Here is a 22,155-nt window from a genome sequence, read left to right as displayed (position 1 = left end):
GTTGGGAGGTCCTGTGTTGCTGTGACTGTGCTAACGATGTCTCAAGTGGCTGCAGCCGGGGTTGACCTTTACGGTATGCAATCCGTTGCGTTTATCATTTAATACAAATGAATGTGCTACTTACCAGGCATTTTGTTCTTTTTATACAGAGGTCCTAGAAGTTCACCAGGGCGCCAGCAAGGATGACATTCGCAAGGCCTACCGCAAGGCAAGATAGATACCGACCTACCTCGTATGCTATCATATACTAACGGTTAGTTCAATAGGCGGCCTTGACCAACCACCCTGATAAAGTCCCCGAAGATGAGCGGGAAGAAGCCTCGATCAGATTTAAGGCTGTGCAGGAGGCCTACGACATCCTCTATGACGATGACAAGCGACACCTTTACGACACACATGGTATGGGTGCCTTCAACGGCTCTGGTGAGCCAGGAATGGCAGGAGCCCCCGACCTGGATGATCTGCTAGCACAAATGTTCGGCGGTGGCATGGGTGGCATGGGCGGCATGCCCGGTATGGGAGGAATGCCCGGCGGCGGTCGTCCACCCAAACCGCGCCGAAGCCCCGATGAAGAACAAGATTATGAAGTCAGCCTTGAGGATCTGTACAAGGGAAAGACCGTCAAGTTTTCCAGCGTCAAGAACGTCATTTGCGGACTTTGCAAGGGCAAGGGTGGCAAGGAGAAGGCTACCGCCAAGAAGTGCTCGACTTGCGATGGTCAAGGCCACAAGGAGGTCTTGCAGCGTATGGGCCAATTTTTGACCCAGCAGTCGGTTGCTTGTACCACATGTAACGGACAAGGCTCATACTTCTCCCCGAAGGATAAGTGCAAGAAGTGCAAGGGCAACAGGACAACCGAGGAGAAGAAACTACTAGAGATCTACATCCCCCGCGGCGCCAGGTGAGAATTACGCCTTATCCGCCCATCCGAGAGAGAGCCCAAAATTGACAATATGATAGATCAGGAGACAAGATTGTGCTGGAAGGCGAGGCGGACCAATTGCCCGATCAAGAACCTGGTGACATTGTTTTCAGAATCATTGAGGAAGAGCACCCCGTATTTGCGCGCGCTGGATCCGACCTCCAGGCAACTATTGAAGTCACCCTCGCAGAATCTCTCAGCGGATTCTCGCGCGTCGTGCTCAAGCACCTTGACAACCGCGGTATTGAGCTCAAGCACCCAATCACCCCCGGCGCTATTCTCTCACCCGGGCAAGTCCTAAAGGTTCCCGGTGAGGGCATGCCAATGAAGCGCACTGATGCTCGTGGTGACCTCTACCTGGTTGTCGATGTAAAGTTCCCCGACAGCAACTGGAAGCCTACCCCGGCGATGCTGGAAAAGCTCCAGGAAATTCTCCCAAAGCCCGAACCCCCTATCGTGGCTGACACCGTAGACGAGGTTACATACGGTCCGGGTCAAATTGAAGACTTTGGTGCGCAGGATGGCCAAGGCGCCTCCGCGTGGGAGGACGAGGAAGATGATGAACCGGCGCAGTGCGCAGCTCAGTAGTACTCTTCCGGCATATACGGCGTCTGGGGCTTTGCATTTTTATGGGATTTGTGGATAGAACAACAATCTCGTTTTCTTAACTGGGCAAAAAAAAGAAATAGTGAGTATGAAATACTATAGTCCCACTGAATAGATCAGTGTCGAGTTGATAACGTGGGGGTATCCAGACTAGCTGTTTAATTAAGCCGACGTAGTTCGTAATGTGAGCGATACGCGTACTTCGTCCATTCTGTTATTTTCATAACATGCTTCCGTCCTAGCTTTTTCAATGGAAAACAGGATAGATTCGATGTGCCTAAAAGCCAGACACCTTGGCAGGAGATGTTCTGCCGTGAGACTGATCAGCTGAAGGCATAGTTAATGCGGTCCAGTATCAGTGAATTGCGCAGCGGTGGGAATAACCGCGGCATAACCAGTAAGACTCATAAATGCTCACATGTAAACTCAAGAATCCGATGTCAAGTAAAATGCAAAGTACAAGTTACAGACGTACCTCAGAATGTGTTAGCCTTTAGAATTGAAAGAGGCGAATGAACGAGACCCTATTAATACGGTAGCTGAATTTTATTCAACGGTTAATTGAACGCAGAAACTAAATTATATGAAAGCACTTGGTTAAAATAAAAGTGCTGACCGAAACAAAAGGCCAAAGGCTGGAAAGCACCATGATCAAGATAAAAGACACCCATGACAAGACAACATCACTAGTGATGAGATAGAAAGCGTTGGGGTCAAAAAACTTTGATCCTCATTCAACTAGGTCTCCTCAATTCATGAAAAAGATCCTAGCGCCACGGCCCTATGTTGATCTAACCAGCTGGGTTCACACAAGTGAAGCCAGTGACACTGACCCTCCGCGAAATGCTTATGCATAGCAGTAATCGAAGCCCAAATTCCCAAACCGGCAGAGGCTATGGAAGCAAGTGCGTAAATCACATAGAAGGAGTTCCATGCAAATTGTCTCTTGAAACCTCTGATCAAACGTTTAAAGCCATGGTCTAGGCGCTGTACCTGACCGGTTTGCGGATTGAAGTCTTCCCCTGGAAGCATTGCGTCGTTCTGGGCATTGTATCCGAGCAATAACAGTGGCGGAAACGTATAGGTGAATGGCATGATGCAAGCTGCACCGACGAAGGAGCCCAGATAGCTAATCTGCGGGACCGCAGCGGCAAGTAACCAGGCAATGTCCCACCATATAGGAACTAGATAGTGATCAGCTCGGGTCATTGTTTCGGTAGAGCCGATTCAAGAGGTTTGTGGTCATACTTACCGATTATGGCCCACACCAACTTGCCACTTCGATGGTGTAGGGGTGGCAGGTGAAAGACATCATGTAGCTCTGCAGAATAGAAAACTTTGAGGCCGATGTTGCCATAAAGTAGCCCAGAAACGACAGCGGCAATCAAATTGATGGCATTGCCCATAGTCTGGAATGCATATGCAGAATTCGAGATACCTGTAACAAATATGTCAGTAACTTAGAGAATTTCTTGCGGAGTAAATTGCCTAGAGACTTGCCTTGGTAGGCAGGGTTAAAAGTGAATTGGCCCTGGGCACTGTAAACAACCATGCCAGTGATAAGGTAGCAAGAATAAATAAAAATCTCGGAAATGATAAAACCCTTCCAGAAGTCATATGGCCGTCTCATCTCGGCCATGAGCTCGTAGAAGATGGTGGCACCACCAAACGCAAAAATGCAGTTCATCATGCCATTGACCTTGTCTTGAAGATTTGCGTCCACAGGCCAGTTCGCACTTGTCACCACCGGGCCCTCTACAGTCCCATAGCTAGTCAACGAGGCTGAATAGTTGGGTGGGTACTGATGAACCACAATCATGGTCATGACAACAATGATAAAATTGGAGACGATTCCAACGGCGGTCACAAAAGCAAGACGCTGGAGAGTGCGGATCTGCGCGGCCACCAATCCAATGCCCATGAGGACTGCTTCAGCCCCCATGAAACAGATATATCCTTTGCCATCTTTGCCGACAGCCATCTGTGCCAGCCCCTGTCCGTTGTTGACAATAATTTGAACGACATTGAGGAGAAGCTGGAACACCTGCAAAAGGTTCACAAGAATACGTGCCCAGGCTCCGTAGACACGAAAAGCCGCATCGCCGTAGTTGCGCAAAGGAAATCGGGTAGAGTCCATACACATATAGACCTTCCACATTTGTAGCCCCGAGTAACAACTCAATCCTCCGAACACGGTAAACAAAGCAAAGCCTGGCCCATAGCCCATCTTGCTGATTGCCCATGGGACGTTGCTCGGTCCAAGAATATCCGCTGTAATGAGGAAAAAGATCGAGCCCCAGGTGGCAGTTCGCAAGGCTCGCTGTGCCTGTTCCCATTCCGTTTCGGCAATTCCCCAACCATCTCGGGTACTGTTGTTATTTCCCTCTTGGGCGGGAGTAGCTGGACTCTTCTCATTCGACTCGGCTGTGATAGTAGCTTTCTGTTCTCGAGTCTGTACCCGAGTTAACGCCGAAATTTCCGAAGTCTTTCTTCCCCGTATCATGTTACTCAAATGCGCAAATCCTGCATCAGCAGTTGAGATGGTCTTCTCAACCTCACGGGATCGCTTGGCCCAATAAACATAGTTTTCGAAGGTAATGCTAGAATCCAGGTAGATTGAGTCACTTCCTTTGACAACAGGAGGCGGAATGTTTGAAATAGAGATATCATGTACTTGCTTGTCCACGTTGGTTTCATCAGTCACGCGAGCCTCAACGGGACCCTCGTTGCTGACAGTGATACTTTCCGCCATGATGACGGGAAAGCGTCCTCACGTTTGAAAGAGGATGAAAAGAAGAAAAGACTACGAAGAAAGAAAAAGACACGACGGAAAGAAAACAGCAGCGGAGTGGAGAAAAAAGACGCGAAGAGAGGAAATAGAACAGCAAAGTTATTTGAGAGAATTATGCAAGGTGCACCTTACCGCACATCGATGACAATTGTAGGGCGATTGGACTGTTGAATAGAGTTGTTTTTTGCGCGTGTAGCTTGTCCTACGCTTACTCTTAGAACTATTTCTGAGGATCTAATGTAACATAAGATGTGCGTCGAAGTAGCTGCTGTAGAACTTCAGGATTAATAGGCTTTAGGTCAATTGTGCTGTGTTCACAGTACTGTACGTATTGAGTTCTGGTGTCACTGATGGTACAACATGTTTATTAGTGCAATTTTCTGGGTCATGTTGATAGCTTCCAAGGTTGCCTGAATATCTTTAGCTAGAGTTAGCCATACCAGGGGGGAAAATAACATGACATGTAGGTTTATAGTATTCATCTTAGCCCATTGAAATGCAAATGGCAATCAGTATATCGTAAAATTAGTACAAGTTTTTAGGTCACCTAATTACGTTGAAGCAAGTAGACACCCAATAATCTTTATAAACATGGTTTCGGACTATCCGACCAGGTGACGTTTTGGTGGGCCTCTGGAATTTCAAAAACATAGATGGTTAGGGTATTGACCTTAGAAAGATAGTAGGTGTTACACCGCGTAGTATTCACGGTGGTACTTTGCGTCTAACAAATCTAGAAACGGCTCGCGTTGAAGGTATTTTGCTTCAAAGATACCAGAGGGTATTTGGTCATTAGTTCATTAATTATGACAGAAAGGATTTAGTCTCAACTCCCGTGAATAAAGCTAAGGAATGACCCGAAAGAAAGACCGATAGAATGACGCTTTGGAAGTGTATAGGAAGATGATGATATAGTATATCTATGTGAGAGTGTCGCCATGTATGTTTATTTGACTCTATGTACAGCTCTAGAACACACTACCCGCACCGATCTAAAAAGATTGCAATGCGGCGATACATTTCCACAGGGTTAGAATACATCGGGAAATGACCACTGTTCGGAATATCCGCCAACTCAACGCCCTCTTTCTCCAGCAATGGCAAATATGACAAGCCACGCATTTCCTCGCCAAACATGAACATGCGTGGACACGGCAATGCCAAAAATTTATCCATCAAATTTCCGTGATCGGTCAATTGCACCATGGATTCAAAGATAGATCGAACAGCACCCGGCCTGACTCGCACACGCAGTGTACTGGCATACATGGCGTTGGCGAATGAGCCTGACGTACGCGTGCGCTCAATAAAAGCATCCAGAAACGCCTCGTCGTCATCAGCTGGGAACATGAAAATTTGCCGACTGAGAAAGCAATCCTCTGGCGCGAGATTGCCTTTGATATCCACGAAGCTAAGAACGTTCTGAGGATGACGGTTTGCAAGTAATAGTGCTGTTAGTCCACCCATTGAGTGGCCCATTAAATGAAATTTCGTGATTTTGAAATGAGAAAGGACTGCTTGTGCGGTTTCCACGAGGAAAGGGATATCTGTTGCAGAGAGGTTGTCGCTTTCCGAGTGGCCGCAGCCCGGTGCGTCGTAAGCGATAAAACCATGGTGCTTGAGAGTTGATTGAATTGTCAGATCGGCCAAGTCCTCCTTGCTAGAGCCGAAGCCGTGAAGGAACAAAATTGGTGGTGTGGAATTAAGGTTGTGGATCGTTGATAGGTTGAGGTTGACACCCCGGACTTTGAGGGGAACACATTCGAAGGTGAGGGCCATGATCGAATGAGTGAATGATTGAAGTGCACTTTTCAAACAGCGTATTGGATCCTCATTTATATTCTCGATTGCTTGCGAAAACGTTGTTGTGATTATGAATTCTCTTCGAACGGTTCGGCAAAATAATATTTCGCCGCATCTTACTCATAGAAGAGTCATTGTTCCAAGGTTCAATAACCCGAGGCTACAACTCGTTACCATCACCCTACCTTGCATGACAATTGTCTATAATAGATTGACTGTTTGATATGATGAAATTTTTTTAGAAGTCGCGCTTAGCCGGGATCGATCAACCACTTGCATTCAGCAGTTTCTGGACCTCAATAACCCAAATGTGGGACTAGCTCTGATATGGTCCAATCAAAGCTTGCAATTTCCTGGGCCTTTTACATGTCTGTCCTAAAGAGACAATGCAAAAGATCAATCAATATAGGACAAAACAATAAATCTTCATCCCTCCCCCAGAGGAGGGCTTGGATCGAACTCGGCTCATTAAACATCAAGATTTGATCGGCATTCTGGTATAAAGGTCGCGAACATGGAAACTTGAATCCCTTACTATAGCTCCTCGATCAATAATTATGGAAATAAACATTGCAGCATACGAACTTTAAAGTCCCTCCAACTTATATAGCGGCTCCAATTTCGCAGATCGTTGGAAGAAGAAATATCGTTTCACGAACCAAGGCAACCATGTTCCTATCTGATAGCGAGCATGTCTGTGAATAGGCACACCAAAAGTATAGTCGAGCTCTTCAAGGGTGCGTTGCCTATATGAAGTTCAGTTATGGGACGGACAGATGTGTTCCTCATCGGTTCAACTTACATCGTTTCTGGCACTATGAAGAAGATCAGAAGAAACGCGAGCATATTCAGCGCAGCATAGAATCCGAACGCTACAAGAGCATACTTGTCAGTTACGTTGCATTTCCGCTGATTGAAAGAGCAGTACATACCTCCGGTTGCTGTCATTGTTGCCAAAATTGATGGGAAGGAGAGACTTAACACGCTTCCAACAATATTGTTCACACAGATAGTGAAAGCTGCGCCTAATTCACGATGAGATAGCGGGAAAGCTTCACTGAAATAAATGGACGGAATAGGTCCGATTCCTTGACAAGTAAGCCGATGGTTCGCAGCAGAAAAGCGCAAAACAAAACCTACCAGGGCCATAGAAAGCACCGAAAAGATAGATGAAGAATGCAATCAGAGGCACACGAGCGTTGGATCCGTCTGGGAGCAAGAAACAGCATCCTGCCGCTAGGAGACACCATGCCATATTGGGGAACGTAAAGAGCAATAGGTTGCGACGACCAAATGTGTCCATGGTGTAGACGGCAGGTATGGCAAAGATGAACATCGTCAATCCAAAGCCGAGAGAGGCGAGCAGACAATCTCGTGGTGAATATCCGGCTTCTGCAAATATTGTACTAGAATAGAATGCCATCGCATTAATTCCGGAGAATTGCTGCGCGATAACAATCAAAGAACTCGATATCACTGCCCGTCGGAGGCGAGGAACTGCGAATAGTTCCCATACTCGCCTTGAAAGTGATATTCCTGCAAATGCATCTCGCTCAGTCATCACCTGGCAATGTGCATAGTACTGGCCACGGGATTAGTTCAAGTCATTGATGTATAGAATCAAATCATCGTACCAGTTCTCTTGCAGCAATGAGCTCTGTGTTGCGTAGCCGACAGAATGATTTGAAGGCATCTTGATAGCGGCGCTTTTTCATAAGCCATCTTGGGGATTCTGGAGTAGTTCGTTAGTTCAATATAGCAGCTGGGTCTGAGGTCTTTCATACCAGGACAGAACCAGACCAAGAATAAGACAGGTACAGCTGGAACAAAAGCAGCACCCAATTGAAAACGCCAAGCGAGGTCGCCAATCTGGAAGAATATCAAGTTCGAACAGAAACCACTAGGTAGAAATGTTAGAAAAGCCGGCGTCATGATCACTTAGAGTAACGCACATAAAGATACCAAATGCCACCCATAACTGGAAACTGGTGACCAAGCCGCCGCGAATTGATGCGGGGGCAATTTCTGCACTGAAGACCGGAATCGTTGAGATTTTGATACCCATCCCTATGAAATAAATTAGCTTTGGTACTTCTGGAATTCTTAGGACATTTGGTCCTGCAGCCAAGGCCATACCTAGTCCCATGAAGAGGCGGCAAATCAGCAAGCTCCACCAATTATGGGTAAATGCCTGTGCTAGAACTGGGAAGACGCAGCTATGTTTGGTGTTAGATATGCCTGATATTTCTCTTTCGGCTAGCCGTCGGATGCACTCTTACAATATTCCAGTCAAAAAGATAACACCTCGCCTTCCTAGCATATTATTCAGAGGGTCTGCGGCCCAGGCACTGTGACATGTCAGAATTCATGCTTTACTGCTACATATTTGGAGCTGTGATCACCCACCTAAGTAATCCAAAGAGTGTCGGCCTAAGAAAATAACGTCAGAAAAGGCAAACCCGGAAATGATGATTGTTGCTCACGTACCCTGCATTGATGACACCCACTAGCCAAGTATTGTCCTCGATTCCAAATTCCTTCGGGAAAGAAAGATTGGCGCCATTTGCTCCCGTATTGTCCCATCCCCTGATTCAATGGTTAAAACAGAATCGCCTCTCACGATCGACATTTCAACTCACTGGATAGCAGAACCGAGAGAACATAAACCAATACTAAAGTATAAGGCTCTAGGCAGATGCCATTTGTCTATTTAGCAAGGTCAGAATTGTCTAAGCAAGCATTGAACATCGAGCTCAAGGTGACACACGTGTATGTTCTCGTCGTAGATGATACTTATCCTCTTCTACCAACTCCGGAAGCTCCTCAAAGTCCTTTGGACGTTGTGCTACAAGAGCGCCTTTCTGGAATGTCTCAATGTGATCTTCAAATCCATACTCCTGGCAGAATCGAAGTACGCGGTCATAAAGATCATTCTTCGAAATGCCTGAAAGTGGATTGTAGATCCTGCCAACGAAAAGATCAGCAAAATTTGAACAACTCATCCGATATGTCATACCTTGCATTGATATTCTGACTATAATCCCCTAAGTGGGGGGCCTGCAGCTCGGCATCCTCCACGAAAACCGAGTTCGGCTTCAGATCCTCATCCAAACTGTGCTTCGACATGATGACTTCAGTAAGAGTGAATTTGCTGGTCGAGTTCTCGTACTTTGTTTCCAATGCCTCCTATATATACCCTAAACCCCCTCATAACTCCCGGCAGTTGGTGGAATCCGGGCCATCCCCGTGGGGAAAATCCAATAAAGAATCCGGGGTACACTAGCGTGTCGATCGGGCCAATACCCGTGCACATCCCCCACCTCTGTTGCCCACGATCGTCATCCATTTCATTGACCTGCGTGTGCCATCGGATTTAACACCGATTTTTTGGCGATGCCCTGTGTGCGACCATGGTCACGTTGTCCTATCAAATTCCTTGGTATGCGGGCTGCGCCGGTTTCTCTACCGAGAAATGCTTCGGTGTCACTCTTTTTGCCTAGAATGCCCTGCGTGCGCGCTGCACCTTGATGTGTCTAGACTCAAGGGCAGCGTATCAGCTGCTATACTTTTCTTCGGTGGAACCTCGGAACTGCCTATGCCCTGTGTGTGTCCTGTGTGATATGCCTTCATTTCGGGGGTGACACGTCGGTCGCTGTGGTCGAGACGAGGAGACGTACAATGGTACTTGGTTTGCCTGATAGCTATATAATTCCCCTACTCTCGGATCTGTATTCGTACTGAAAGTGAGTGAATATTCATTGTGATTTATCTTCTGCCTTTCTACTTTGCTCTATACAAGACATCAAACATTCTCAAGAATGGGTAGTTCCGGTACCCAGACATGGCTCGACAAGCTCTCTGAGCAATGTGAGCAATTAAATCTTCCAACCTTTGAGGTTTTACAGATTGACTAACCCATCTCAGTGAACATCGATGTAGACTGGATGGACCCAGCATACACTCTGAGCATGCCCATTGTCCCCCATGACATGACAAGCAACCAGGGCTGGGTCCACGAGCAGATGTGCAATCCTGTCAATGAGGAGCTCTTCAAGAGTGTTGTCAAAGAATACAAAGACAAGGGCTGGCTGGCCATCTACACGCGCATGGTATGCCGATCATCTTCTCCTTTCAAAAGCCGGGCATCGCTAAACGAGAATTTTCTTATAGGCAGTCTTGATGTCTAAGGCAAACATCGACAACATCCAAGGTCGGGTCTTGCTTCAGACCCTACCATCCTACGCTTACAACCATGAGAAGACCCTAGAGCACGCCCGTGCTTACGCTCGTGAGTTCGAGAGCGTGGGTATCTCCAAGGATCGTTTCTGCATCAAGATCCCTAGCACTGGTCCAGCACTGAGCACATGCCCAATTCTTCTTGAAGAGGGCATTCGGACCCTGGGTACTACACTCTTCAGCGTGCACCAGGCCATTGCAGCAAGCCAGGGAGGATGCTTGTACGTCAGCCCATACTACAATGGTAAGACCCTTCGATCACTCCCTTAGAATTGGCCCGTTAACGATGGTTCCCCAACAGAGGTTCGAGCTCACGATGAACGCGAAATTTGGCCCAAGTCCGAGGACCCAGCGTTGCTGCATCCAATGTCGTCGCGTCTTATTCAGATTCTTGAAACATATAAGCGTCTTTACAAGGAGACCGGCAAAGAACAGCCTTTTCTCAAGAACGCTAGGTATGTTGGCAGGACGGCAAAATCGCGAATATAGTGACAGGTTGCTGACAGCCGTATTTCAGTTTCATCTCCCCACAAGAGGCGATGGCGGCGGGTGAGATCGGATGCCACTCGGCTACAATCTCTCACATGGTGCTCACAGAGCTCGCAAATCTTCCATACGACGGATCCAAGCAGCCTGGTGAGGGTGTGCCCAAGCCAGCTCATCCGTACTTGAACGCTTTGCCGACTCCAACCCGTCTCGCGAAGATTGCGCAGCTCGATGCTCTTGCAAATGCGAGCTGGGATGGTAAATTGGCAAGCACAGAGATAGATTATCTCGCAAATATGGGCGCTGAGCTGGATAAGGCAAATGAGGCGGATGCAGTCACTAAGCAGCGACTTCGTGAAGCCCTTGCGTTGTTTGTTGCAGCAGAAAAGAGAAGCCAGGCAAAGATTGAGGAGGCTATGAAGCCGGTCTAGTATTTCAACTTGTGCAGCTCTCAATTCGTGGCTGAGCATAGTGTTGCAGATGGATTGACTGGGTCATTTCCGATCATGTCTCCCATAGGTATAGATAGACTTTCTGGATCTGAACTGAATGAATTTACCGAATTTCGCATTTGATGAATCGCAATTCTGTTGGCCTCTTGGGGTAGAATGCTCAAGGTAGGAGGATGTGGATGCCACGATGTAGAAATAGTTTGGCTTTCAAATGGCACACTGTCGCTGGGTGGCATTGCGTTCATGACACCAGGATCTTGGGTCCAAAAATGAGTCGCATCATCTAGAAGGTATACAGGACTCGCAGTATACCCGGAACCTGCACCTTGCGGTGGTGTAGCAGTTGGATTTTCTGTAGGTTGGCTCCACAAAAGAGCCGCTTCATCCATAAGGGGGGGATGCAAAACCATCTGCTGACAGATTTTATTTGATTCCTCCCAATCCCATTCAGATGAATTAATAGGGCTCATTCCATTGTTCAAAATGGCAAGACTCTGGCCATCAGGTGTGTGGGACAGATCAGGATGTTGCAACGCAGCACTGGAGTCAATCAGGGATCCCTGCGGCACAACTGACAAGGACTCACCCGGATGCGATCCTGTCAGGGACCGACCAACCATTTGCTGAGAAATTTCCGGCAGTTTATCGATAGATCCTTGCTCTCGTGTCAGATCGACAGCTGAAACCTTACTCTCCGCCATCATGCCTAGTACAGCAGGGTCTACTGGTCTGGCTTGGCGCGGAACAAATGTGACGGGCTGACAAAGAGCTCGAAGAGCATTAACCTCGCGCAGCAAATCATCGCGCTCGGTCAATATGGACTGGAGGGCTTGGTTCGTACGAAGACACCTTGCCTGTTGTGCACGATGGTAGGAGATGCTGGCATCAACAATAGCATGCTTTGAGGGACGCGCCTCTACCTTCAGCGATGGCAAAAGCTCCGTCAGCTCCTACTTTGTGTTAATAGGCCAAACCTCAACTAGTAGGGGTTTTCCTGAGCCACCAACCACAAGACTTTCACTAAAGGCTTCCCGGCGCGACTTCTCGAACTCACGGTGCAGAGCTCGATCTTCGGCAGTCCAATTCCGGATACGCTTCTTTTTCGTATGAGGCATTTTAGTTGACGGGCAATCTATAGGTGAAGGCAGATTCTGGGGTCCGTGTTGGGGAGTTGGTAAGAGTGGGACACTTCCCCACGCGAGGAGATCCGGGGAAGTGGGGGTGTGCTAGTTAACTCGGATGCGACTTGCTCCGTCTTTGTTTTCTTGAAAGCAGATATCTGAAGTTGATCTTAGACATTAAGTCTTGATACCATGAAGATCATCAAAAGATCAAAAAGTGTTGATTTTGTTGCAAATGTAATAAGTTCCTAATTGTGGAAATTAATGAAGTCCTGTACAGGGCCATTCACATGACCTGAAAATGGTGGTACTACTACATCCCAAGGTTCGGCAACGGAATTATCTAACTACATACATATACCTGGGCATGTCCATGGATGTATCTGTGTAAAATACCAGACCAATTCACCAATTATCGATCGCTGTATCATTATCTCGTCCAACACTAGGTCTCTTTTATTCAGCGCATTTCAACACAAAGATATTGCATGTACAGCTTTTACCATAGGCTTATATACTAACCCCCTACAGCTTGGCCTTCTCCTTAACAAGTAGTTTCTCCAATCCCGTCCTGATCCTCTCCTCCATCCCCGTCTTCCCAACACGCATTGTCTCCCTCAGCACAAACACGTGTGTATAGATCCCAACCATCTTCACATCTTCCTCGCCCTCCCGAAAAATTCCCACTTCCCACGTAACACTCGACTTGCTCAGTCTGTTCACGCGCAAACCAACCTCCAATAGATCCGGAAAGCGCACCGAGGCAAAGAAGTCGGCGTGCGTGGAAACAATCAAGCCTATCTGGTCTGCGCCCGCTGCGATGTTTGACGGAGAGGAGAGATTGGCGGGTTGGGGGTCTGACGGAGGGGGCGTTGGGTTGTTTACGCTGAAGGGGTCCACGCCGCATTCTTTGATAAGGTACGTGTTTGCAATTGTATCGAAGAGGTGCGTATATACTGCATTATTAAGGTGCGCGTACATGTCATTGTCAAACCTAGTCAATGTGTCAGTATATATGCCAGGGTGGACGCGAGGTTTGACGAACCATCTGGTCTGGTGTACTTGGTGGAAGCCATAATCACTGCGCTTGCGTTGTTTCTTGATCAGGGTCTCTTGGGTAGCCATTTTCTGATCTCTATGGCGTGGGGGGCGTGTAAGTGTGGTTTTGTTGAGACAGCAGAAGTGCTCTCCGCTGTCCGGTTGATGAACCTCGGCATCTCGGTGATTAGATTAGGTTCCCTGTCGTACCGCCTCGAATATTGCCAGTATGTGAGCAGTGGGCGGTGTGGCTGATAATAGGAGCAGGGTTGAACCTAACCGGCTTCTTTCATGTGCAACACATGTAAGTTTCACGTTCTTTCAACAAAGAAGTAGATCTCAAGCCCTGTTATGGCATATAACAAAAATGGGCCGTTTAGTTTTACCCAGGAGTGCCCTCGTCTCCATAGATCCAATTTTCTTCCTCGTATCATTTATCGCTATCAGACAGACTTATTCCAAGTATCGATCTATAGTTTACACACCGACAATGGCATACTCCATGCTTGAATCTGGCCTCCAAGCCTTGATTCTGTGTGGGCCTGGAAACTCTTTTGGAAATCTACTGAATACAGAGAAAACTCCAAAGTGCCTTGCCTTGGTTGCCAATAGACCGATGGTATATTACTCGTTAGACTTCTCTAAGAGGTCAGGGATCACGGGTAAGTCACCAACGATTTAGTTATTAGTCTGGCTTTTGTGTTGAGTGTTTGACGAACGGCTCTAGATGTTACCCTTATAACGCCCCCTTCGGCCCTCGCACCCATCAAGGCTGCCTTAGAGAAGAATCCATTCTTGAATTCCATCTCATTGCCGAAAGTCCTTGGCCCGCAAGACCTTCTGGAAACAATGACGACTACAGACCTCCTTCGTCTTCCCGAAGTCCAAGCATATATACAGTCCAACTTTCTTCTTCTTCCTTGTGATCTTGTTTGTGACATCGGCGAGTCTCTATTAGAACATTGGGTTTTATCTGGAACTCGAAGAACCCTAGACTGTCAGGGAAGTCTCTGTCTGTACTATAAAGCGGACGTGAGCGTCAAAGACGAGATCTTGGATCTGGTAGCTGTGGCATCGCCCAAACGGACTGACATATCTTCGACATCTAACCATGAACTATCGAAGCTGGTCATTTCCATGGGAATGGATACTATTAAAAGCAAAATGGAGAAGGAAAAGTCATTTTCCTTTGGTCGATCTTTCACAGAAAAGCACGACAATTTTAGATTATTAACTGGATATCGTGATGCACACCTCTACTTCTTTCCTTACTGGGTCAAAGATCTAATCCGGCGTCAAGAAAGACTTGACTCTGTCAAGGAAGATCTAATTGGTTTTTGGGCTAAGTCTCAATGGCAGCAGGGATTGGGGGAAAAGTTAGGAATAGAGGCCTGTTTACGCCAACTGGACGAAAGCCAAGAAGTCTACTGTCAGGATGTGAGCACTTCCACTCACGGGATATCACAAAATCACTTGCGAGGACCTGGACCAATTCAACACCCAATGAAAATACCGCCTCTTTTAGCATATCTCCAAACAGAGTCCGCACAATTGACTCGTCGTGTCGATAACCCTGCTCTTCTTCTATCTACATCTCTCTACCTCGCCAAGATAGACTCGAAGCAAGATATCATCTTCCCCGCTCAACCAGCTTCATTTTCTCATGACCAAAAGATCTCCTATCCCAGAGGTATATCTGAGTGGTGTAGCATCTCGAAGGCTGATTGCTTGCTTGCATCTGAAGTTGTCGTTGAGAAAAATTGTGTTATCAAAGAAACTTGTATAGGGCCAAACTCGAAGATCTGCAGCGGTTCTCAGCTCACACTGTGTGTTATTCTTGACAATGTGGCTATTGGTGAGTGCTGTGTCTTGAGTGGATGTATAGTTGGGGGTCGGAGTTTGGTTGGCAGAAGGTCGGTGCTTGAGGACTGCCAGATTCAAGAGGGTTATACTGTGCCTGAAGAAACAGATGCCAAGAATGAAATCCTCAAGCCTCTCTCCACCGATATTTTGGGGTAGTCATGGGGCATTTCAGGCTACAGATACTTGTTTCGGGACTGGGGCAAGCTGAACTCGACATTTGAATACTTATTTGTTCAACTATATGCCCGAAATATTAACATTCATTTACTCTTCCATCTTCTAACACGAGGTTTCATGTTGAAAAGCATGGTAACTCTTGCGTAGTTGTTTCGTGTACTTTGCTAGCTCATCGCATGCAAACCACATTCCAAGGCTTCCTATTGGAGAGTCCGCCAGATTTGTTAATCATTCTCTTCTCTGATAATTTGTGCCAGCTGTAGTTCTTGGCGGCCTCGCAGTTTTGGTGCCAAATGGAGACTGGCCATTGGAACCTCCTCTAACGTTTTCACGGTCCTCGTTAGAAACAAAAGATCCGTCCTTGTTCGGAGACAGAAGCACAAAAGTAAGGTAAGTTCCGCCCACGACTCCAAGCACGCTCATCAAAGCAGGGTACCGATTCCTAGTCTGTATTTTAGTTGCTGTTGTGATGGCCAAAAAAAGTAGAACGTACATAGTGTTCTTTCTGCCTTGGTATTTTGGCAGCAAGAAGTGTCAAAAAGGCATGAATTGCAAGTTTCCTATGTTGTTCAGAAGGTCTTCTTTGCGAGAAATAGAATGGATAGTTCAAAGGTCTCAATTTGGGAAGCACTTTAGGATGTTAAAAGTGACGTGTGGTGACGTCTACGAATAAACAAGTGGCAATTGAAATATTCCAAGATTATTTGCACCATTGACTTCCAAATTTGTATCACTTGTTGTGTATCTCTGTATTTATTACCTTTGTACTCACCCCTATTACAATATGTCTGAAAGGTTCTAGAAATGGCCTAGAGTGAAGGTATTGCTATGAAATGTTGTTAGGGCATAGTCTACCACCGCATACTCATCATTGAGACAGGAGTAGGGTTATACTTTGTGAAACGTATTGCAAGGAAGAATTGTACTTAAAAACACGTAATGCGGCAATCGAGAGGGCTTTTTGCTGAGATAATAGCAATATTGCTCATATTTGGGGAGACAATGTGTCTGGCTTGGCCTTTGCAGTAATGCTGGCCGGAACTTGTAATGAAGAGACTCGGATATGGAGATATGCAAGATTGCCCTCTGATTCATTAGCATTGAAGACTCTCAACCCAATGCATGTTGGGTTGCAAGGCAAAAGCAGATGGCAGTGAGACGAGATATTCGTTACAAAACCTTTCATACCTCTCCTCGGCTGCGACAATATCATATTCAGAATTGCACTTGGCATGCGAGCTCTTCCAGAAATTGGCCAAGCTGGCTTGGAGAAGGTGTGCCATGAATTCGTCCAGGTCTTTGTTGCCGTCAAGGTCGGGCCCCAGATAATGGCCTTTTGGTGGTCCACCATGAATGATATTGCTCAAGGAATCATGAAAGGTAGATTAGTTGATCAATTCTAACGTCCCGCATTCAGTAGGTCAGACAGCCCGATAATGATCTAGGCGATCGAGAATTTTAAAAAAAAACTCACCAATTTACTTCGGCCACTAAGTATCTCGCCAGGAAATTTAAGAATGGCCGGCCCGGCATCTCCTCAAGGCACTGCTGGACCCCCGCCGCAGTCATTTGATAGGGCTTGGTCTTTACCATCGAGGCTCTCTTCTTCACAGGACTCTCCCTGGTAGTAATCCATTTCAATACAAAAGTATGCCATTAACACACGTAGATGATGTCGACTTCCTTTCTGCCAAAGGGCTAAGGTATTGTTGTGAATATCACCACTGCATACATTACCAGTGATTTGGGGCCAAATGATAGTCCTTTGTTTCATTATTGCTGATGATGGAAGCCCGCTTAGCGAGTCGTTATGTACATTGCCCTTGAGTGCATGAGACCAACTTACGGAGTAGCTAATCTCAACCTAGGAATGTATAACTTCTGCTATCTTAAGTATGGAAAGATTAGATTTTGATTGATTGTAACGCGAGAATCAGATCCATCTATTAGCAAGCGCTTTGTCGTAGGATGTAAAGTCCGGATTTTCTTTTTTTTCTGGTAATTATATATGTTTGTATTGAAAATGGATAAACACAGAAGGTGAGCATTCTAGTTCAAGGTAGAGTACCTAGAGTACATAGTAAATATTGGCCACCCGCGTTTGTAGTCAGCATTTTGATAAGATCCTTTTTATTTTTTTTCTGGCCTCATCTCCGCAGGCCGTAACACCACGCTCTTTTTACCGAGTCTTTCAATCGCATATACCCTGGTCGCCCACCTCCTGGCTCCCTCTCCCCGTATTACAGCCTACTTGCTACGGCAAGGAAAGCTCAAACTCCCTCCAAAACCCACAATGGCTCTCATGAATGTCGATCAAGTTCCCCCCACCAAGCCCGTTGAAAAGACCGCGGATGTTCTTGTAACCCCCTGCGATCCGTTGAGCGTGCCTTACTATCTGGAAGATGGATTTCGTCGCGTCAAGCCATATTATTACACTTACAACACCAACTGCAAGGAGCGATGGCGGGGTCGCCAGTTGGTCGAGATCTTCACATCTGAGTTTCGCGATCGGAAGCCTGAATACTATGTACGTTGGTCTAGACAATGATTGGAGAATTGCAAACTGACCATTACCAGAGATCTGCCCTCGAAAAAGGCCTTGTCCAGGTCAACGGCGTCAGAGCCTACCCAGAAACTAGGATAAAAAACGGCCAGGTCATCTCCCACACCCTCCACCGCCACGAACCCCCCGTCACAAGCCTCCCCGTCGGAATCATTCACGAAGATGATGATCTCCTAGTCATTGACAAGCCCGCTGGTGTCCCTGTACATGCTGCAGGCCGGTACCACTTCAACTCGGTCGTCGAAATTCTGCGCTCCGAGCGCGGTACCGAATGGACCCCTCGCCCGTGTAACCGACTTGACCGATTGACTTCCGGAATCATGTTCATTGGAAAGCACGCCAAGGGTGCTGAGAAAATGGCCACTGCCCTCAAGTCGCGCACGGTGCAGAAAGAGTACGTCGCGCGCGTCAAGGGCAAGTTCCCTGACGGCGTGGTTGTCTGCGACCAGCCTATCATGCAGGTTAGCCCGAAGCTGGGTCTCAACCGTGTGCGCGCCACCGGTAAAGAAGCTACAACCAAGTTCCGACGTTTGGCCTACTATCCCCCGAAGACGTACGAGCCCAACACCACTGGAGAAGATGGGCGTCCTGCTACCCCACCCATGTTACTTTCCAATGAAGATGAGGGATACAGTATCGTGCACTGTTTCCCCCTGACTGGCCGCACCCACCAGATTCGTGTTCACCTTCAGTTCCTAGGCCACCCAATCAGCAACGACCCCATCTACTCCAACCGCCGTGTTTTCGGGCCCGAGCTCGCTAAAGCCGACTCTAGCGCGGAGCGGGACGAGGAGATTGTGGCGCGTTTATCCCTCATGGGTAAAACTGAGATTCCTGACACGGTCTCTTACCGTACGCACCTGACCGCGGCACCCAACCTACCTCCTGGAACCGACCCGGTCCTCGTAAACGAGATCATGCACCGGGAACAGGTAGCCGCGGCTGAAAACTACGAAAAGCGCAAGGGTGAGAAACTGTCTGGGACATTCTGCGATGTCTGCGGCACAGAGCTCTACTCAGACCCTGGCGTCCATGAGCTTGGTATCTTCTTGCATGCTGTCGCATATGCCGATAAGGATGGTGATTGGGGATACCGCAGTCCCATGCCTCATTGGGGCTTGCCTCCGCCGGGCATGGAGGGTCCTCAGGAAGTTCCAGACTGGGTTCCTGCTGCTGAGGGTGAAGAACATGTCATTGGCAACGGAATTATTCCTCCTGGCTTGGGTGATGAGGATCACGCTTTGGATGCCCAGACTGGCTCTGTGCTTCTGGAAGGTGTTGGCCTCGTCAATATCGCCGATGCTGCGAAGATGGCGAATGAGCCTCCTCGTGAGGCTTCCGAGGCTGCGGTTGCTAATTGATTTTGATACTTGGGATTTTCTTTCTTGCAAATACCTTTCGTCTATATCATCTTTCTCGGGGCGTCTGTCTGCTTTTGTGTTGATGATACCATCTACTGACTCGACCATAGAGAGGTTTTCTGAGAAAACTTCACGGGCATAGCGTCTTGATCTTAGCTCATTCTTAGCAAATAGATTTGCCGCTCGATAAAATTATACATGAAAAACTATCTTCAACCTTGGAATCTTCCAAACTTGCCTACATAGAATAAAGCTCATGATTGTCTATCTAGGTACCCGTCATGTTTGGCTTGCTGTTGAGGCTAAGCTGACATTTGGGCAGTTGCTCGATAATGATTTATAACTATGCTCTGTGTCTCCTTTACTATGATAGATTGTTCCACCTGGCGAAGCTTTTCAAAGTTGCAAAATTCCAAGGTTGGGGAAATGGTGAAGGAATCCTCGAAGCATTGAATGGTTCGTCCGAAGATATATATTCCTGTCATTGGCCAGCATAACGATTTTTTTGACATAAACCTTTCGGCAAACAAACGCATTTAAATCTATATTTGATCACTTAAATGAGCACAACTAACTACTGGGAGCCTCAGTCTCCTCAATCAATCTAATAAGCTTGTGTGACTCCAAGAAAAGCGAAATATCGGCTTTGGACTCAACCCTGCGAAGATGATAATTAGCGAGATCGTCTACATATGCAAAAATCAAAGAGACGAGCTCACCAAAAGGATTTGGTCGCTATAAAATCACCCGTGATAATGCCACCTTCTGCTTGGACATCGTCCATTGTTCTAGGTGAAATTTTAGTTCGGCATAAATTTCGAAGGCGGATGCGGAACATACTCTTCAACCTGCTCGGGGGTGCAGTATTCATAACACTGGACCTATAAGACGACGGGAAAAATGCTGAGTGACATGTTTTTTCTTTCAATGAAACATCAAAGCAACTCACAACGTAGGTAGGCATGTTGGTCTGGGGTACGAAAGAGGTAGGGTTGAAGGACTGGAGGGGCGCAAGCTACGTAATTGAACCCCACGGGTAGGGCTCTTCACCTCTTAAACAGTCCAATCGTGTCTGATTCTTTACCTATATCTATCTTGCTATGATATAATGCTATAATATAAATACTTAATATATTCCAGTCAATGCTATATACGCCAATATCTCTACCGAAATGCAAACCAAGCCCGAGGTTGTACACGCTAAACGCCGATGATAAATACCCAAACTGGACCCTGTCCAGTGAACCAAAGGCTCACGCAGTCACCCACGCTGCCTTTGAGCAGTGTTCCATCTGCCCAACCGCAGCATCGACACGCCATAGCATCGTCCCCGATTGCGTGCCAGGTTGAGGCTTGCCACGCAGGACTGCTTTGGAGGTTGTGCAGCGGAAGTCTGCGGTCAGGCGGTATTGGATGCACTCTGTATTTGCGGCGCAGTAATCGGCGCAGGCGGCTAGAGTAGCAGGCGTTTGTGGGCCCTTGTAGTCTTCCTTATCATCGCCTTCATTGGCGAAGTTGTCCCAGTTGTCCAGGTGGTGTGCGAGGGTTGGGCGGATGAGTTTTTGGAAAACGTCACTGTATGTAAGCACAGACGAGTTTGTCTGGGTAAGTTCATTAGCAATATGCGTCAAGTAGATAATTCGAAACTGATGACCCACCTCTGCAAACCACTGCTGCTCAAATGCATAGAACCGATCCACATCCGCAGGCGTCATGTGGTGGAACGTAAAGGGCGCATAACACCAAGGCTGCTTCGCAAAAGCCTCATGCAGCATATCCTGCTCCCAAACCGACTGGGTGGTAACATGAGGCCAGGACCAAGTGAGTGGAACGCCGGCGGCAGCAAGCGCCATACCGAGAACGCAATCACCCGCCCATTCCCGGTCCGTGATCTTTTCCCACTCCTCGACATGTAGTGCATGGAAGTCCGCCACGGAATGAATGGCCGCGTGCGACAGCGCAAACCCGGACCCGCCGTGCGCAAACAAATTCGACCCGATCTGCATCTGGTTCCCGAGATAGAGGCGATCCTCGGGGTTGAAGTGGCTCAGCCAGCCGAGTAGATTCGGCCAGATCGGGTATGTATCCGCTTCGAGGAAAACGAACCATTTGGCGTCCGGCTGGGCGTGGCGCGCGGTCTGGATCATCGGTAGAAATTTCCACTTGTCAAGCTTCCAGCCCGGATTGTCCATCATTCCCGATGGGCCATTTGCGACTTTTACGTGGTCTTGGGACGTTAATGCTGCGCGACCGCCTGTGCGGGCGCGGTTGTAAAGGGCGAAGTCTCCGCTGCTTTGCTTTAGGGTGTCGGAGACGTTGCGGAAGACGTCAAAGGTGCGCACGCCGGCGATCTCTTCTTCGTAATCGGAGACAATTATTTTGTGAGGGATGCAGCGGAGGGTTGTTCTTAGATGTACGGGAACTTTGTCCTGCGCTTCGGTGATGCCGGTTTTGATCACTACGAAAACATCGTCTATTCCGGTGAGCATCGGACATGACGGTGGTACATGGCCGGTTCTCAGATCAGTTTGGTTGCTTGACTCGATTGTTAATCCTGGGGCGGGCTCGATCACGTCCTGCGTGGTTGCTGACCCGAAATCGGCCCGGAAAAAATGGATAATCAACATTATCAAGACCGCCGGGGCCAGTATAGGTCCCCAGCGACCATATCGGGCTGGGAGAGGCATAGCGGAAGAACAGGGTCCAAGGGTCCAAGGTCCTAAGTGTAAAGCGAAA

The 22,155-nt window shown here is 47.6% G+C and overlaps 10 protein-coding genes across 10 annotated transcripts; 4 read left to right on the top strand and 6 right to left on the bottom strand.

Moving 5' to 3' along the window:
- Nucleotides 1–36: 36 nt before the first annotated feature.
- N7529_002431 (putative DnaJ domain protein (Mas5)) lies at nt 37–1,510 on the top strand (the record flags this gene model as incomplete). The annotated part of the gene is made up of 4 exons (XM_057237959.1): nt 37–73; nt 150–208; nt 267–901; nt 961–1,510. 4 exons carry the CDS (start codon nt 37–39, stop codon nt 1,508–1,510), a joined length of 1,281 nt encoding a protein of 426 aa, XP_057100570.1.
- A 771-nt stretch (nt 1,511–2,281) lies between these two features.
- N7529_002430 (uncharacterized protein) lies at nt 2,282–4,280 on the bottom strand (the record flags this gene model as incomplete). The annotated part of the gene is made up of 3 exons (XM_057237958.1): nt 2,282–2,712; nt 2,781–2,937; nt 2,967–4,280. The coding sequence occupies 3 exons, from the start codon at nt 4,278–4,280 to the stop codon at nt 2,282–2,284; spliced, it is 1,902 nt and encodes a 633-aa protein (XP_057100569.1).
- A 1,017-nt stretch (nt 4,281–5,297) lies between these two features.
- Nucleotides 5,298–6,098, bottom strand: N7529_002429 (alpha/beta fold hydrolase; the record flags this gene model as incomplete). Its single annotated transcript, XM_057237957.1, has 1 exon — nt 5,298–6,098. One exon carries the CDS (start codon nt 6,096–6,098, stop codon nt 5,298–5,300), a length of 801 nt encoding a protein of 266 aa, XP_057100568.1.
- Nucleotides 6,099–6,708: 610 nt separating this feature from the next.
- On the bottom strand, nt 6,709–9,248 carry N7529_002428 (sugar porter family MFS transporter; the record flags this gene model as incomplete). The annotated part of the gene is made up of 13 exons (XM_057237956.1): nt 6,709–6,868; nt 6,925–7,210; nt 7,263–7,704; nt 7,757–7,854; nt 7,907–8,022; nt 8,075–8,189; nt 8,259–8,338; nt 8,402–8,470; nt 8,529–8,552; nt 8,610–8,708; nt 8,762–8,828; nt 8,890–9,086; nt 9,139–9,248. The coding sequence occupies 13 exons, from the start codon at nt 9,246–9,248 to the stop codon at nt 6,709–6,711; spliced, it is 1,863 nt and encodes a 620-aa protein (XP_057100567.1).
- A 692-nt stretch (nt 9,249–9,940) lies between these two features.
- N7529_002427 (uncharacterized protein) lies at nt 9,941–11,275 on the top strand (the record flags this gene model as incomplete). Its single annotated transcript, XM_057237955.1, has 5 exons — nt 9,941–9,989; nt 10,047–10,231; nt 10,293–10,602; nt 10,660–10,813; nt 10,876–11,275. 5 exons carry the CDS (start codon nt 9,941–9,943, stop codon nt 11,273–11,275), a joined length of 1,098 nt encoding a protein of 365 aa, XP_057100566.1.
- Nucleotides 11,276–11,295: 20 nt separating this feature from the next.
- N7529_002426 (basic helix-loop-helix domain-containing protein) lies at nt 11,296–12,411 on the bottom strand (the record flags this gene model as incomplete). Its single annotated transcript, XM_057237954.1, has 2 exons — nt 11,296–12,246; nt 12,304–12,411. The coding sequence occupies 2 exons, from the start codon at nt 12,409–12,411 to the stop codon at nt 11,296–11,298; spliced, it is 1,059 nt and encodes a 352-aa protein (XP_057100565.1).
- Nucleotides 12,412–12,942: 531 nt separating this feature from the next.
- N7529_002425 (acyl-CoA thioesterase) lies at nt 12,943–13,542 on the bottom strand (the record flags this gene model as incomplete). The annotated part of the gene is made up of 2 exons (XM_057237953.1): nt 12,943–13,411; nt 13,463–13,542. The coding sequence occupies 2 exons, from the start codon at nt 13,540–13,542 to the stop codon at nt 12,943–12,945; spliced, it is 549 nt and encodes a 182-aa protein (XP_057100564.1).
- A 403-nt stretch (nt 13,543–13,945) lies between these two features.
- N7529_002424 (uncharacterized protein) lies at nt 13,946–15,474 on the top strand (the record flags this gene model as incomplete). The annotated part of the gene is made up of 2 exons (XM_057237952.1): nt 13,946–14,117; nt 14,183–15,474. The coding sequence occupies 2 exons, from the start codon at nt 13,946–13,948 to the stop codon at nt 15,472–15,474; spliced, it is 1,464 nt and encodes a 487-aa protein (XP_057100563.1).
- A 2,314-nt stretch (nt 15,475–17,788) lies between these two features.
- On the top strand, nt 17,789–19,419 carry N7529_002423 (pseudouridine synthase family protein; the record flags this gene model as incomplete). Its single annotated transcript, XM_057237951.1, has 2 exons — nt 17,789–18,022; nt 18,073–19,419. 2 exons carry the CDS (start codon nt 17,789–17,791, stop codon nt 19,417–19,419), a joined length of 1,581 nt encoding a protein of 526 aa, XP_057100562.1.
- Nucleotides 19,420–20,672: 1,253 nt separating this feature from the next.
- On the bottom strand, nt 20,673–22,106 carry N7529_002422 (uncharacterized protein; the record flags this gene model as incomplete). The annotated part of the gene is made up of 1 exon (XM_057237950.1): nt 20,673–22,106. The coding sequence occupies one exon, from the start codon at nt 22,104–22,106 to the stop codon at nt 20,673–20,675; it is 1,434 nt and encodes a 477-aa protein (XP_057100561.1).
- Between the last annotated feature and the right edge of the window lie 49 nt (nt 22,107–22,155).

This window comes from Penicillium soppii (genome assembly GCF_028829465.1).
Source record: "Penicillium soppii strain IBT 18220 chromosome Unknown utg000003l, whole genome shotgun sequence".
Lineage (NCBI taxonomy): Eukaryota > Fungi > Ascomycota > Eurotiomycetes > Eurotiales > Aspergillaceae > Penicillium > Penicillium soppii.
The sequence above is the reverse complement of the archived record's forward strand: the minus strand, read 5'-3'. Positions and strand labels throughout refer to the sequence as shown.